General features: G+C 43.6%; 1 protein-coding gene across 5 annotated transcripts in view; it reads left to right on the top strand.

Moving 5' to 3' along the window:
• RASGRF2 (Ras protein specific guanine nucleotide releasing factor 2) overlaps nt 1–17,111 on the top strand; it is a 233,544-nt gene that overhangs the window by 201,475 nt on the left and 14,958 nt on the right. For all 5 annotated transcript variants that reach the window (XM_057740270.1, XM_057740256.1, XM_057740266.1 and 2 more), the window contains 5 exons: nt 3,667–3,779; nt 10,844–10,904; nt 11,220–11,323; nt 13,396–13,480; nt 16,773–16,970. In XM_057740270.1, the coding sequence (XP_057596253.1) occupies nt 3,667–3,779; nt 10,844–10,904; nt 11,220–11,323; nt 13,396–13,480; nt 16,773–16,970 (561 nt within the window). The remainder of the gene's footprint in view (nt 1–3,666; nt 3,780–10,843; nt 10,905–11,219; nt 11,324–13,395; nt 13,481–16,772; nt 16,971–17,111) is intronic.

The following is a 17,111-nucleotide window of genomic DNA, read 5'->3' as shown; positions in this document are numbered from 1 at the left end:
AAACTTTATGTGCTAGGTTGTACATCAGAGGATTCAGATGTTGTCCATTTTTGAGTGGTTGTTTTTTGTGTGAATTTTTTTAAATGGCAAAGTTTTGCTACTCACAGTGTGACCCAGCAAAACCCAGGAGCTCCTTAGAAAGTCTCAGTCTCCATTCCAGACCTCCTGCGCGGGAATCTGTGGCGATTCGTGGACACGTGACGGTCTGAGACACGCAGGTGGAAGTAAGATGGAAGATCTGTACTCTTGTCCCCACGCGGCCACATCCTTATGTGCCTCATCTCACCCCATGTGATCACAGCCCGTCAGCCTCAATGGCCCGGGTGTGAAACGGGATCGTGATTTCCTCCTTGCCTGCCCCTGGGTCGGCTTAGGAAAGCTGAAATCATATTATAGAAGGTCACTTTGAATGTGATAAAAGCCTGTGCAAGTGTAGAGGAAAATTATGAGTGACAATTCTTACATTGTGTACTCAGCTCTCATTAGCTACTCTGCTTTATATTAGCTGCATCCTCAGCAAAGCGAGTGTTCACCTGGAACCATTCATCATGCTTCAAATAGTGTCTGGGCAGATTTCACCAAGTTTGCAAAGGTCTTTCTTCCGCTAGTCTTCCCAGAGCTCAAAATAATCAAATTACATTCTGTTTTCCTTAACAAGACCTTTCACACAACTTGCCTTCCTGGGGTCTCAGACGCATTCCCCCTGTTGAGCCCAGGTTGGGGCACAGTAGGTGTTCGAGGATGCTTGTTGATTAAACCATTAATTAGCCCCCAGCAAGGTCCAAACACCGGCTTGATGTCCTTCACGCTAATCCATTTATGATAATCAGATTATCTGCATCATTGAGAGATTCAACATAGCTACAGGACTCAGTCATCTCAATAATAAATATCAAATATTCATTAAGCAAAGACTCCTGATGGCTGAGAAATCCTTTGGTAGTGCATGAAGATTGCAGTAGGTGAGATCATTAACTGTTTACACATATCATTCCCGTTACCTTTGAAACTGGGGGGGCGGGGGACAAAGGGAAAAAAACAGCAGCAGGATGTTACTCTCTTCTCCTTGTATACATTTTAAAAGAAAAATCAATAGCCAAGCAACTGTTGGACAATAAGCAGGTGAAATTTTAGGAAAACATATCATCTGAAGGTGTTGCCTTGGGCCCTGGTGGCTCCTGTTCCCAAAGAAATGGTACTGATCATCAAACTGAAAGTGAAATATTGAGAAAGATTAGTGACACTGTTCTCCACCAAACTGAGGCTCACAAATATTCATTTCAGATTAAGGTAGACTTTTGCATTGTCTGCAATTTGTGAAATCATGGACTTTAGCCTCTTAATTTGCTACGTATAGTAAAAGTATGCTGTTTTCTTTTTATTGGATCCATTGCAATTAGCAGTAGTCTTTCTGATCCTTTAAAAGAATTCAGAATGTCAGTGCTTCAAAATTACTTTCCCTAAAGTTCAAGTGTATTTATAATGAGTAACTTTATATGGGAGGGAGAATAAACTCTCATTGCCTGCATGTACAAAGATAGTGTCAGAGTCAGATCCTTGAAAGCAGGACATGGCAACGTTCACTTCATCTCTGAACACCTGACTATCCCAGTATGCTGCCAGTGTGCTCTTGGTGTTTTATAAGAATGCATGTACTAAAAGACTGTGAAAGAACTACAACTTTACCTTTTTATTAATTTTTAAAATATTCATTTATTTATTTTATCTTTGGCTGCGCCGGGTCTTGGTTGTGGGGGATCTTCATTGCAGCTCATGGGCTCTTTGTTGCGATGTGCAGGCTTCTCTCTAATTGTGGCTCGCAAGCTCAGTAGTTGTGGTGCACGGGCTTAGTTGTCCCTTGGCATGTGGGATCTTAGTTCCCCAACCAGGGATCAAACCTGCATCCCCTGGATTGGAATGCAGTTTCTTAACCATTGAACCACCAGGGAAGTCCCTTTATTCATGATGTGTGAAAAAGCATGATGCATAACTGTGTGATCTTAATTACATAAAAATGGATGCTTAGTTGTGTAAATACACTTTGTTTTTTGCTTCTTGTGTTCTTTGGTTTCCTATTACATACATGTTAACTATTAAGAAATTAATGTTATTTTTAAAACTGTAAAAAAAGATTTCAAATCAAGACAAAATGCCAGAATAAAACAAAGTGCATGGATACACATCTGGAGTCACTAATAGTTCACATGTTTACCACATGTGTGTTCTCCCTCCTTCTTCCTTCCTCTCTCACATTCTCTCTCTCCTCCCCTCCCCCAACAAAAACCAAGGACCCCCTCTGAAATAGCCCCACCAAAATGGTCAAATTCAGGACAATTTAACATGGATAGGATGCTCTCAACTACTACATAGTTCTGACTCAGTTTTTGCTAGTTGTCCCAGTAACGCCCTGTGTAGCATTTCCCCCTCGATCCCAGATCTAATCCAGGCTCACCTGTTGCATTTAGGTCTGGTCCCTTTGGTGTCCTTTAAACTGGAACAGTTTCTCAGTTTCTCTTTGTCTTTGATGACATGAACAGTTTTGGAGCATGCAGGCCAGTGCTTCCTCACAATGCAAGTGCAAGATTATGCATTTGGGGCAAAAATACTAAGTGATGATTCTTAATAGAACATTACATTAGTGGCTCCATGATGTTGGTTTGCTCCATTACTGGTGATGGTGACTGCGATCACTTGGTTCAGGTGACATCTGTCAGATTCTGCCTTTGTAATTAATTAATAATCTCTAATCGTGGTGTTGTGGCATGGGACGGTACTCTGACACTATTAATCCTGTTTCCCCATAACTTTCAGCATCCATTCATGATCTTTCCTGATCACTTGTTACTACTCTGGTCAAAAATGGTGATGTTCTAACTCTTCTATTCCTTTGCATTTATTGGAAGTCCACTGTAAAGAATTGTTTTCTCTTCCAGCCTCTTTATGTATTTATCTCTTTGTGTATTTGTTTGTGGGCATCAGTAGGGACTTGCAGGTTGTTTTGATTCAGTTGGTTATTACTTATTACTCTCATTATCCACTTTGGTGCTCATATGGTCTCAATGTTGCCAGGAGGCTACCCTTTCAATCTCACTCCTGTGTTTGTTTGACACAGCCCCATGGGTGGATATCACTTATTCTTTAGCATACCTGTATTGAAGTTCTCATTCAAGTCACTGCCCGAAGGACAGATTTTATTCTTGCAAAAATCTATTTTTTTTTTTTTTAGCTATTGCTATGCCCCAGTTACTGATCTTACTTATGGACCAATGGGAAACCAGACAATTAAATCTGCCCTTATAGTACAGTAAGTTATGATAGAGTGCACCATGGGAACACCAAAGAAAAGCTCTTTATCCCACTGGATCAACTAAGGAAGGCTCCTAGGAGAAAGTATATCACCTCCTAGAGCTGAAAGATGAATAGAAATAAACCTGGGCAGTGTTCCAGGTTAAGGGAAGCACATATCTCTTTGAGGAATTCCTATACCCCAGGGAGCCTGTCAGCAGGGTCCCATCCCAAACCAATTAAGTCAGGATCTCTGCAAGGGGAAGGGTCTAGGGTCCATACATTTTAATTTCCATAAATTTGTCATGCGGGATGGTGTCATGTGTCATGGAACTAAACTCTTCAAAACCAAAATTTAAAAAGATCCATTTCATTTTATAGGATTTTGAACTCAACAACGAACTAAAGATGAACGTCCTAAATTTGCTAGAAGAAGTTTTGCGAGACCCAGATCTTCTTCCCCAAGAACGGAAAGCCACAGCGAATATCCTGAGGTAAAGGCAATTGCCAGGTGCCTGTTAATTACACTGGTTGATTTGTGCTGTGTTCATAGACAATAAGATCCTAGAAACCAGAAGGATGTATATTAGACTCCTGCGGGGCAGCAGGGATTCTGTCCTCGCTGGGAAGGCTGCCTCAGGATGACTTCAGACTGGGCGACATAATTTGTGTGCGGTACAATCACTCCTGTTCATGTGGGCAGATGGGTTTACTGTAGAACCAGAAGCCTGAGGATCCTCTCCTGCAGATCCAGCAGGCATCGCAGAGGTGTTTTTTCCCCATGTGGGTTCTACCTGTTTATCACAAGCTCACATTTGTGAGCGGGGTTGTAGTGTTTCTGTGGGGGTCTCGTGCACCTGGCTTGTGGATGTGCCACCACCGCGCAGCCAGGCGTTTTCTCCAGCTTCTTTCCCTGGTCCTGGACCAGTTTTACCGTCCACTGCTCAGGTGGGGATTTCCACTTCATGTAGCTTGTGTAAATTTGGACCCCACGCTTCAGTGTGACAAAGTCTTGAACTTCAGGTTTCCCACTAGAGGCTGCTTGTGTAACTGCTGTGTAACAACACTCAGCATCCAGGCAGGTAACAAACTTCCTTGTAGCTTCTTGAGTGGATGGGTGGATTTTTTCCAGTCCACTCTACGTGAAGAGGGCAGCCCAGTGTCTCTGTGTGGACATTCAGTGACAGCTTTCCCCCTCACTATATGTCTGTCCCTACTCAGGGTGGAAAGCCCAGCCCCTATCCACCAGGGCCTGGTACCCCTTCACGGTTCTAATTTCTACCTCCCTCTTCTTTTGCAACCTCTGGAAAGAACCCTTCCTTTCTTCTATGCTTGACTCTATTGTCTCTTCGTTATCCAGAATGTTTGTGTGTAGAGGGGAGTCCAGTGTAGCTCAATGCACCATGCTTCTGGAGGCCCCTCCCGGAGGCAGCAATACCAGATACTGGTCTGTAACATTTTAGCAATTGGCCCTTAAGTCATTCTTACCCCCATTAGCTCAAGATCCTGTAGCCAGACCCTTCTTTGGTCTGTGAGCTCTTACGGGTTGAATTGTATCCACCTCAAAAAATATGTTGAGGTCCTGACCCTCAGTACTGTGGAATATGACCTGATGTGGAAACAGGGCTATTGCAGATGTAATTAGTTAAGATGAGGTCATACTGGAGCCTGGTGGGCCCCTAATCCAATATGGCTGGTGTCTTTATAAGAAGATGGCCATGTGAAGACAGAGGGAGACACAGAGAGAAGGCCATGTGAAGATGGAGCAGAGCTTAGAGTGATGTAGCTGCAAGCCAAGGAGTGTCAACAATTGCTGACAAACCACTAAAAGCTGGGAAAAGGCAAGGAAGGATTCCTCTACAGGTTTCAGAGGGAGCAAGGCTCTGTGGACACCTTGACTTTGGACTTCGAGCCTCCAGAATTCTAAGACAAGGAAGTTCTGTTGTTTCAAGCCACCTAGTTTGTCGTACTTGCTTAGGGCAACCCTAGGAAACTATTAAGGGGCTTCTTCACTTTCTCCATCCTATGAAACGTCTAAGTGAGCTTAGGGACTCTGTTACTATGTTTATTTTCAGATTTTAACATTCTAAATACATCTTCAGATAAAGCCTGATGTCAGTGGATGAGTGTTACGTCTGTGAGTGATTGCTTTCCTCTTCTCTCCATGTAAATGGTTGATTGTATTTAAAACACTGATAATTAAAAACTAGGCTCTGGAAGTGTGTGCTCCTAGGGACGTTGGACTAAATAGCTGGCAGGGAAATGGGGGTGCTCAGACTGGGAAAGGCTGTCAGGACCGGCCAGTTTCAGGCCCTCATGTTGCCTGTCCCCTCGCAGCACCCATGCCAGATATCACCAATCAATCCTGATGCTTTCTGCCTGTGCCCACAGGTGAGCTCAGAACTCAGCTGACTGGCACTACTACTTCAGTTGAACCTTATATACCATCCCAGGTCTTTATTATTCATCAGGCTTAAGATGTGCACATGCTTTTTGCTGAGTAAGTGACCTGAGAATTAGAGGTGTAAGACTGGTGAGGAATGGAAATTTGGGGAGATGGTACAGCCTGGGAGGATAACACCTAGCAGAGTCTGATTCTAACTTTTGTAGGATGTCACAGATTTAAATCTTGGCTCAGCCACTTCTTAATCAATCTCAATCTCATTTTCCTTGTTTATAAGGTATTGGCTATCAATACCTGCCTCGTTGTGAAGATCACATGATATGTGTAAAGAGGTTAACACAATGCCTGAAACATAATTAGCACTCATATTACTGCTATAGGTGTTGTTATTATCATTAGAAAGCACTGACAGTAGCTCTTGGGAAAAATAGTTTCTGCCATCAAGGTGATACGGCCGAAGTAAAACTAGGCTAGATCTTAAACTCAACTTTCCTTAGGCTTCACTACCTTGTCTATAGAAAGGACATTATAATAAGTTTTAAAATCTATAATGGATATAATCTGAAAAAATATCAAATCACTATGCTCTACACCTGAAACTAATACATTATTGTAAATCAACTACAATTAAAAAAACTAATTTAATATTGCACAACAATGTTAAATAAATAAGTGAAGGCAGTTTAAAAAATCATTCAAATATACACTTTAAATGGGTGGATTGTTTGGTATGTGAATTATATCTCACATATAGTATATAAAGTTCATATATATTATATTCATAAAGAAGTTCTTAACCAGAGAAACCCCCACAGTCATAACCCACTTGCTGCTATTTTGTGAAAGAAAAGTAAAAAACAAAACAAAAAAGCAGTTCCACTGATGGGATGCCCCCAGCTGGCCACCTGGAAATCTAGTCCCTTGCACAATCTTCTCAAGTGTTCTAAGAGTCCCAAGACGTATGTGCTCAGGAATGAACCCAGTCATTTTTCTGCCTCAGCTCACTGCCCCGAGGCCACTTGAGGGAGAGACCTTTCAGTGCCACCATGGTTTCTGTGGAGAATGCTGCCTGGTTGTCTTGTGAAGTCACCATTTCCCTATCAAAAAGCTGAGAAAGAGGCCGCCTGCCCTGTCCCGGTGCCCCCTGGGCCCCAGAGCAGCCTCACTCAACCCAGAGTCTCTTTCGTGAAAATAGCTCTTCCCACATCTTTCTTGGTTTCACGTCTTTCACCATAAGAATTCAAAAGCCACCCGCAGAGCCAAGCAGGGAACAGATATTACGTTACCCCACCCATTCTCCCACCGCTGATCATCTTTCTTCCCACCAAGCCAAAACAAAACAAAAGCCTTTGCTTAGCCCTGAACATATCAACTAAAGCGGACAGATACCGGTGAGGTCACCAGCCCATCCGCTGAGCAGGCAGCCAGACCCTGAGTCCTAGTTTGGGTCAGCCGAGTCTCTGGGGCACTAACTTATCTTCCCAACAAGCCAGTGAATAGATTTGTGCAAATCTACATGAGAAAACAACTGACATTTGATTGAATTTCTCCTGCCAAGTAATTCATTCCACTTGCCCTATGTTTGAGGGTCACTGCCCCAGCACATGTGACGTGTGATTATAGGAAGAATACATCTTACATAGGTTTTTAGGGGTTTTGATAATTTTCCATATCAGATAATTATGTTTATATGTATTAAATTTATGTTTTTAAAAATCATGTCAGAATGATTAGAAAGTAGAATAGGAGGTAAGACCTACATAGAACCATCAACTGAAGGAGGGTTATCATTCATGAAATCTCTGTGGAAAAAAAAATTCATGGGGATATGAGAAAGAAACAGAAATCAAAAGGATTATTTAACAGCTCTGAAAATTATATTTTCCTGTTAGTTCATTTTTAAATTTGAAAACAAATGGAATTATTTTCAGCTGAAACCAAGAGAATTTAGTATTAAACATTTCCATGCATTTATGGACATCTGCCTTTTAAAAAAAATGTTCCAGAGCGCAGATAGCAGTGGGCTCAAGTACGCCGGGCAGGAAGGAGAGCCATGCTTGAGAAAGCATGGGAAGGAGGAGGTGGTCTGGCAGGTCCCAGATGCAACACGAGCTTAAACCATTCACAGGGTGGGGAGGAGCAGAGCATTTAAACATATGTTACATTAGTACAGTAAAGTGAAAGCTTTGTACAGTGAACCATCCCCGCCTCACACAGTGTCCCAGGGGTTACTTTATGATGAAGCAGCTTGATGGGTATAGGTCGTTTGTGGCCCTGTTTATGAATAAAAACCTCCGCTCAAGACTTTCATATTCCTAAAATACCACCCCCCTCCAATGTTATCTGACGAGCTGGCTTCTGAATCTATGCAGGAGTTTTTTATAGACAACCAACATGCCACAGAATGAAAAGAAACAATGATCGACTTCTTGGATGGTCAACTGGAATGGGTTCAGTCATGAAAACGGGACCCACAGAGCTCACACAGTCCCAAGCAGCATCAGACTTTTCTTTTCTTTTCTTTTTTTTGGAGAAAAGTTACTTTACTCGAATTGCTTCATACAATACACCAGGTATTCAAATGAACAGGCCATGATAAATGTTTTGCTTGGTTTAATCGAATCAGTTTACCTGAATCAAAGGAAATCCAGGTAATTGTGTTTCTATGCAAGTTTCGCATCAAGCTAAGGTACTCACACACGGATGTTTACATAGAGCAAGAATATTTTACGTGGGGCTATTTATGCATAGCATTTATTTTGTTCAGACCCATTAGAACTTTTACACCAAAATGACCTCTTGCCCCTACTCAAATAGTAGTCAGAGGCTGCCTCTCTTAATAGATGGATTCTGTTCATCTCCTGGCTTGAAAATGTCTTCAAAGGTAATTAATCATCCTTTCAGTTTTTTACTTTATAGTCACTTCTAATTTTGATGCAAAGTGCTTTTTGATAGCTGGATCATCCTCATGTTTTAAACACATCTCTGTATTATTTTGAGCTGTTTCCTCGAGTCACATTTACCTTAAGAATTCAAGACTTGCCATCGCTGATGATATCATGGGTGGCCATCAAATTCTGTAGCTGGTTCCTTAATAATACTGAAAATCTTTTATAAAATGACAATGTCACATGCATTTTATGGCAAAGTATACATTTCTATAGCTATTTTTAAGCTTGTTGGTGGTCACAGATTCCCCAAAAGAGTATAATGGAAGCTGTCTCCTCCCAGAAAAATGAATGTATGAATATATGCACACATTCGCACATCATTTCAAAAAGATTTGTGGACCCCTAGAGATTATTTAGTGATTCTTTATGGTTAAAACTTTTGTTCTAAGGGGACACTTTCAAAAGAGATATCATTCATTTGGATTTATAGATCAGACTCTTTAGAAGAGGGAAACGTTAGGTAACTTAATGGGACCAGATGTATCTTGGAACATTAGGGTAAGATCATTGAGGAGAGGAACATTTGATAGAAGTGAAATAACTTCTGGACCATTTCTTTCCAAGTGAAAAATATTGCCCAGCCTCATAAAAAAGATCTTTTCCATGGGTATGCATAGTTACACGGCCACTGATCTCTCTCCAAGAGGCTAGAGAGAGCTAGGCTACAGTAGAAAGAATGACATGTGCTTTGGGAAAGAGCCACTTTTCCCCTGTGTCAACCCTTAAGTGTGATGTAACAGTCTTTGGAGAAGGAGTTGTGCTGACTTATTTTTTTCCTCACCTGAATCTGCCCTTTAGCATATGGTGACTTTTTCTTCTCACAAATGATACGGCTAATTGCAGACAAGAGGATTGCCACATCTGTGGTCTAAAAGGATTCTGCTCCTGGGTAAACAGCTAAGAACTTTTGTTAGAGAAAAGGAAGATAGAGGAGAGGGAACTGACCTTTTTTGATGTGTGTTCTATGCTGGACCCTTGAAGTGGTGCCTTTCATAAGCCTGCTCAGGACCAGCAAGAGCCAAAGGAAAGCAAACTGGACTGAACCCTGAGCCAGTCCATTTCTTTGAGCTTTTGTTTCCTCATCTATAACATGGAGATAATAATGCTTACTTTAAAGGGATTTTTTGTGATACAGGAGAGAGTGTGTGTCAGATGGTTAGCCTGTGCCTGGTATATAATGAACATACAGTTACCCACCTCAGTTGATTTTGTATTTTTGTGGGTGATAAGTTTTTTTCAGTCAGTTGAGAACACAACAGAACATCACATCATTGTTGCCTTTTAAAACTAGCATCCTCCAAAAAAGAAACAAACAAACAAACAAAAAACCTAGCATCCTCCAACAGATAGGCTACATGGTTGGGCACTGTTTAAATATTTTAATACTTTTAATATATGATTGTGCCTTCATTTTAGGACATTTAAAGTGTTTGGCCCAGATGGCAAATTATATAATCAGGATAATTCTCCTGGACTCTGAACTTCTGTTGGACATGAAGTTTCACTGTCACTCTGATACAAGCACCCACCTTAACTTATGTATTCATTTACTCATTTGTCACTGATCAAAAAAAAAATTTATTGAGAGCTGACTAACACTGAGTGTGGGGCACAGTACCAAATGTGTCTCAGGAAAGTCCATCTGGGAAGCAACAGGGAAGAGCTTACCTGCTGGCTCTCTACCTGGCATTGTTTGAACTCTTGCTACCTAGGAACTCTCCTGAACTTCTGGTCTACTTGTGCCTGGGGGGGAGGGGGGAGCAGCTCTGCATCTTCTGCCTCAGTATCAGCAAGGATGGACCAGGGTAGCGCCTAGAGGAGCACAGATGGGGCACTTGGGCCTGTTAGAAACCCTGGCTAATAGCAAGGCAGGGAGCCCGGGTTCACGGCACAGGTCCTCTCGGTAACACAGAGCACCAGCTCACCCTCTGCTTCACTTTCACCATGGGTGTTTTACTTACAACCTTGTATGTAACAGGTTGACTCCTTGTTATAAGTCAGCTCTCTCAGTGCTTCTCCTGTGCCTTTAACATGTGTGGTTTCCTGTTTCCTTGACCCTGTGTCTTCAACTCACGTCTCCGGAGCCTCGCAAACCCAAACCCTCCAGCTTTCTACCCAGGGAAAACCTAACTGCACTTTTTGTCATTTAATTCCTGGCATGTCTATTTTCTTTTCACGGAGGATATTTTGACTTTTTTTTTAGGGCCCTTTCACAAGATGATCAAGATGACATCCACCTAAAACTAGAGGATATAATTCAACTGGTAAGTTCAGCTATAAGTTCTTATCCTGCACAGTTACATGTGAGACTTAACCTCTCAAAGGCAGGCACTGTGCCTATAACTGATAATTGGGTTCTGGACTATATCTTCTGTTGCTGAAGCTGTGTGAGAGGAACCAGATTTGGCTTGGGGGTTAGCACTTGGTCCATGATGTTAATGCCGGCTGATGTTTCTGAGCTGTCTGCCGTTTCCTTTGTAGCTGGAATCTAGGATGAACTTTGTACTCCAGCAGCTGCAGTGAGCGGACAGGCCCCTCGCTTCCAGGTGTGTTTCATTCCCTGCCCTTATCTCTTGCAGACGGACTGTCCGAAGGCTGAGTGCTTTGAGACCTTGTCGGCCATGGAGCTGGCTGAGCAGATCACCCTGCTGGACCACGTCGTCTTCAGAAGCATCCCCTACGAGTGAGTGTGCCCTCATGGCTGCAGCCCCTCAGGCAGGACCAGCTGCCAGTTCACATACTTCCTCAGCAGATGTGTGCACAGAGCCGTGGCTCTTAATCCCATGTTGGTTTGGTCCCACGTGAAAGTCTTTTGGCTCCAGTGTATGTGGGAAATGTTGATACGGGAATATTGGGGACTCTCAAGATGGTCACTCTTGTGTTTCTGTATGTACTGCAGTTACCATAGGATGTGAATTTCTCTGTCCTCTCACATCTTTGTGTTACAGAAACCTCAATACAGCCATAACAGTGGTTCTCAAACTTCATGGTGTCTAAAATCATTTGGGAAACCTGTCAAAAATGTACATCCTTAGGTACCCTCCCCTACTCCCAGAGATCCTGATTCCAATAAGTTTGAGGCCCAGGAAACTTCATTTTCAATGAGAATCCCAGATAATTCTGTCTGCATAGTCTAAGACTACACTTTGAGAAATACTGATGTTGGGTAAATGCTTTAAATTCTGCTGCAATTCTTCACCCACCTCCATAAATCAGCAAGTATTGCTAGCGTTGAGACTCCAGAACAGCGCAGACTCTCAAGACAGCGCTTTGCAAAGAGCTCACATGGAGTGCCTTTTAATTGCCTCATGTGTAGAGTAAGCGAGGCTCTTTAAGCCTCCTCCAGCTGTCCTAATCAGCAGCTCCAAAAACAAGGCCTTTATTTGGACAAATAACAACTGTTGGCACCAGTCCTCTGTGAAATTATAACTAAATGGAAGGCAAGGGAGGGGCCAGGCAAGAGGTATGAGTGTGGTCCGTGTCGTATGTAGAGAAGAGGACGTCTGTGAACATGGAGGCTCAGGCGTAGCCGGGTGGGCGGTCAGAGCTACAGCATAAGGGGCAGGGCTGGAAGATGTTGCTGCAGACTTTTATGCATTTTATCCTCTTTCCCTCCCCCTCTTTCAGCACGCATAGGCCTGTCCACGAACATGGGGAAAAAAGGAACGTGGCCCCTTGGCCTTACAAGTGAACCCATTAACTGTTTGGTGACTTGAGTTAGGAGCCCAGTGCTTCTTCCCCGTACCTCCTGACTACCCTCCAGTGCAGTGAGGAGGGAGGAGAGCATGACCTCTATGGAGGAGGAGAAAGAGAAAGCCTAAACCTTTGTGGTAGCCCTTGGTGTGGTCTCTTCCTGGGACCCTTCTCATCTCTCCTCCTTGTCCCCTCTGTGCCGCTGTGAACGTGAACCAATTATTTTCACCTTTGGAACTACCATGTCTTCACATCCAGCAGCCTTGTAGGACAGGGACAGTACCACCCATGTCCAGGGACTCAGTCAACATTTCTGGATTAAGAATGTCAGAGTCATTTCATGTTATTTTTGGTAAAGCCTCGATGAAATAACTCCTGTATGTTCCCGCTTGATTGTCTCTTGCTTGCTGTGATCCGGTGACCTGCTCATGAGTGAAATGAAGGAGCAGGGATGTTATTCAGAAGACAGACCTTCCTCCAGGCTGAGCTCCCACCACTGCGACTGCCTTCAACGCATGAGTGGGCTGCAAAGTGCGAACAACAGCATTTGCTCACTCAGCCCTTATCACATGTACTGTTCTGGGCTCTGGGGGGAAGAAAGGAAAGTCCCTGCCCGAGGAATTGACATTCTTCTGGAGACCGTCAGAGCAGAGTGGGGGAAAACATGCTGTTCTTGATTAAGATTTTTGGTAGTTATGGATTTTTCAAACCTTTTGCTAAGGCTTAAGATTTTTTTAAGCTGATCCAGGGAAAATGGTCTTGGTTTCTGAGTTAGTACTTAACTTCTTTACTCCTCTTGTCATTGTTTTCCAACTTCAGAGAAGCCTTTATAATGATCCTAATAGGGACCCAGTTCCGAATATTTATAAGAGAAAGCTGAAATCTTTTTCTTTTTGGCATCCAGTGGTGAAGTGGTAGAACTGAGCTAAGATTCACTTGAGATGGAGCAGCGGGAGTCGGGCAATGTCAAGTTTAATGTATATAGTATTCATCATAATTACTCAGGATCATAGACACCCTTGAAAAACTTAATTGATTCTGTGTTTTGTTTTGAACTTTCAGAGAATTTCTTGGGCAGGGATGGATGAAGCTGGATAAAAATGAAAGAACACCTTACATTATGAAAACCAGCCAACACTTCAATGATGTGAGTATCTATAAAAATAAAAGCTTGGGCAGGCATGTTGCAGGAAGATGAACATCAGGGTCTTCAGACTCCTTCTCTAAATTAAAGGCAGTCTGCACCCACTTTCTAAACAAAACTGATGGAATGTTAAAAATAAGCTTAAATCTCCTCTAAGAGGTCACAGTGATATGATAACTTCCAATTAACCTTTCAGACGTAAGAGGTTCACTTCTGATGCTACACAGATAAGTGCTCAGTGGTGCCCAGGTGGCTGCTGTTATTTTTTTACCATGATCTTCATCACTTCATGGCCATAGATTGACTAGTTCTCATGGCACGTGTGTCGCTGGCCCCTAGTGGTACTGGTGATCGTTAGGCTGGGTCGCTTGCAACTCCCCGTCATCATTACTGAACATTCAGTCTCAGTACATTCCAGGATGGGAAGGGACCTCTTTGAGCATAATTACGGTGATGCCGAGGCTGTGTGCAGTGGTAACCAGCTGTCGGTCCTCTCCCCGTCTGCTCTTCTGCAGCAGTCAGGTGGAGTTGCTCTTATACCCTCCTGCTCCCTATTGGTGCTGTCCTAATGGTCTTGGTCCTGTGGAACAACCACAGATGTTGGAGTGTCTTCAGGCCTGTCCAGGCAAGGGGAAGGCTCCCTTTTCAATTCTACTAAACTACAGTAAAAGGAGTAGTGATAATGTTTAAAAAGAGAGAGAGAGAGAGAGAGACTGCCAGGAACCCTGTAGGTAAATTAATAAGTCATCCAGAATCAAAATACAACGCAACAGTGCAGATTCCCAAGACAGTGCTTTGCTGAGGGTACATCCAGAGTAGAGGTTCTCACACAATGAGCACCAATGCCACTGCTTCCTAAAGGACAGGACACATGACCCACCTGGGCCACTCTCTGAGAAGCAGAGGCCCTGCTATGGACAATAAGACTTCATCAATGCCACTGCTTCCTAAAGGGCAGGACACATGACCCACCTGGGCCACTCTCTGAGAAGCAGAGGCCCTGCTATGGACAATAAGACTTTTTTTTTTGTCTGCGCTGTACATACACTGGGATGTAATGTCACTCAAATTAGAGGTTCAGTCCCAGGCTCCAGACCCACATGCATCTACTTGGATGGCCACTTACACTGTGTCCAGATTGCAAATAGAACCCATCATCATCACCTCCCGGACCCACCAAGCCTGCCTCTTTATCTTATTCTCTGTCCTTGGTCTTGGGTAATGGCCCCACCAGCCACTCACTCACCCATGCACAGAATCTAGAGGTCATCTTCAACTCCTGCCTTCCCCATCCCGCTCACCCCTCAACGTAGTAGTGAACCCTAACTCTACACACGTCTCAGACCCTTCTCTCCCCCTCCTTTCCCACTGCCACAACCTTGATTTGGCCTTCCATTCCTTTCTCCAAGAGCTGCTAACTCACTATCCGCGTACCCCCGTCTCATCGCCACCCAACCCTTTCTGCACACAGCATTACGGAAATAACTGCTCTCAAAGGCCCATCTAATTATATCACTTTCTTTGATGAAATAGTGTCAGTGGCTTCCTCTCACCTTCATGATGCGCCCAGAGGCAGCTGCTCAGCCTGGCCTGCAGGAGCCCTGCCCACCTGTCATCCTTGTCTCTCATCATTCCCCCTGCTCCTCAGACAGCTGCCAGACCCTCCATGCCACCACGCCTCCCCCCACCCCCACCCCCGTCCCTTTGCAGACGCTCCTCTGCTTTGATGGGAAGCAGTGACTAGTCCTGCCCACCCTTCAAGGCTCAGTTCAGGCACAACCTCTTTCCAGAAGCCTCCTCTGAACTAGGCCACCTGCCCCATGCTGCCTCTATTTCTCAAGCTCCCCCTCCACACAGCCTTAGCTTTATGTTTCGCTGTGTGGGATTTTTTAAAATTAATTTTTATTGCAGTATAGTTGCTTTACAATGTTGTGTTAGTTTCTACTGTACAGCAAAATTAATCAGCCATACATATACACATGTCCCCTCCCTTTTGGACTTCCTTCTCATTTAGGTCACCACAATGCATGGAGTAGAGTTTCCTATGCTATACACTATGTCCTCATTAGTTGTCTATTTTATACATAATATCAAGAGTGTATATGTGTCAATCCCAATCTCCCAATTCCTCCCACCCCCCCTTTCCTCCTTGGTATCCATACATTTGTTCTCTACATCTGTGTCTCTATTTCTGCTTTGCAACTAGATCATCTATACCATTTTTCTAGATTCCACATATATGCGTTAATATACGGTATTTGTTTTTCTCTTTCTGACTTATTCTGCTCTGTAGACAGTCTCTTTATTTACTTGTTTCTATGTGCCTCCCCTCACCTTTGCACATAACCAGACTCAGTGTCTTAAAGTCGGGAAGACTGATTTGTTTTTCCTGTTCCCACAACCTAAAAGAATGCCTGGTCCCTACTAGGTGCTCGTTACAAAATAATTTCTTTAATGAATATGCACAATGATAGTTCTAAGATGCTGCGAGATCTAAAATACCTACGGAATTATGAAAGAATGGGTGTACTCATCAGAGTCAGTGTGTAGATGTAAGATTATGGACCCCATATTCCCTTTGTTAGTAATCAATCCTATTCTATCCTTTTCCTTTCCATATTCTAAGTGTTGAGCTTCTTAAGCTACCTCTTTTTCTCTTGGCTTTGACGAATTTGAATTACAGCACTTAGCCTTGAAACTATAGGTCCCTTTAACTGCTGGTGGAAAAAAATTCAGCAAGATAGGAAGGTGAAAATGTATGTTCTCTCTTTCCCTGCACCTAGGTGTTTCTGGTTTGAGAGCTAATAGGTCGGAGTTTGATTTGACTGGGGGGAAATAGGTTTTCTTTCTCTGTGATAACTGAGGCTTCCTAGAGTGAATATCCCCACACTGTTGGGACCCAGGGAACATGGGGAGAGGCCCCAAGGAGGGAACCCCCTGATCTGCAAAGCTTGCCATTCCTCAGGGGTGAGCTCATTCTGTGCCATTCTCTCAACAATTATTGGAAATGACTCCTTCATCAAAGTTATCGATGAACAAAATCACCTCTTCCTCCAACAAGCTGATCCCAAACGACCGCTCTCTTCACTCAGGTTGGGCAGGTGTTCATTCGTGTGCCGTGACTGTTATTGTTACAGACTTTAGTCTCTGCAGAAAGTCGATATCTAAAATGGACGATGATCTCACATCCCTTGACACCTGCTTTCCTGACATTTCTGTAGGCATTTTGGGTATTTTGCCTGCATGAATTGCTTTGGCTCTTAGCTGGGCTCTCTTGGCTTTTCCGTTGTCTCAGATGAGTAACCTGGTGGCCTCCCAGATCATGAATTACGCGGATGTCAGCTCCCGAGCCAACGCGATTGAGAAGTGGGTGGCGGTGGCGGACATCTGCCGGTGCCTGCACAACTACAACGGCGTGCTGGAGATCACCTCAGCCTTAAACAGAAGTGCCATCTACCGGCTGAAGAAAACCTGGGCCAAGGTGTCCAAGCAGGTGAGCGCCAGCGCGACACCTCCCACTGCCACGAGAAGGAGAGGCTGGGAGGCCAGAGCCAGGGTGAATATTACTGATTAGGAAATAATGGGGTGAAACGAGCAGCTCCGTTGCCAAAGAAAGGTGCCAACATGGGTAATT

The sequence above is a fragment of the Hippopotamus amphibius genome, chromosome 1 (genome assembly GCF_030028045.1).
Source record: "Hippopotamus amphibius kiboko isolate mHipAmp2 chromosome 1, mHipAmp2.hap2, whole genome shotgun sequence".
NCBI classification, from domain to species: domain Eukaryota; kingdom Metazoa; phylum Chordata; class Mammalia; order Artiodactyla; family Hippopotamidae; genus Hippopotamus; species Hippopotamus amphibius.
This window is presented reverse-complemented; position numbering and strand designations above follow the sequence as displayed.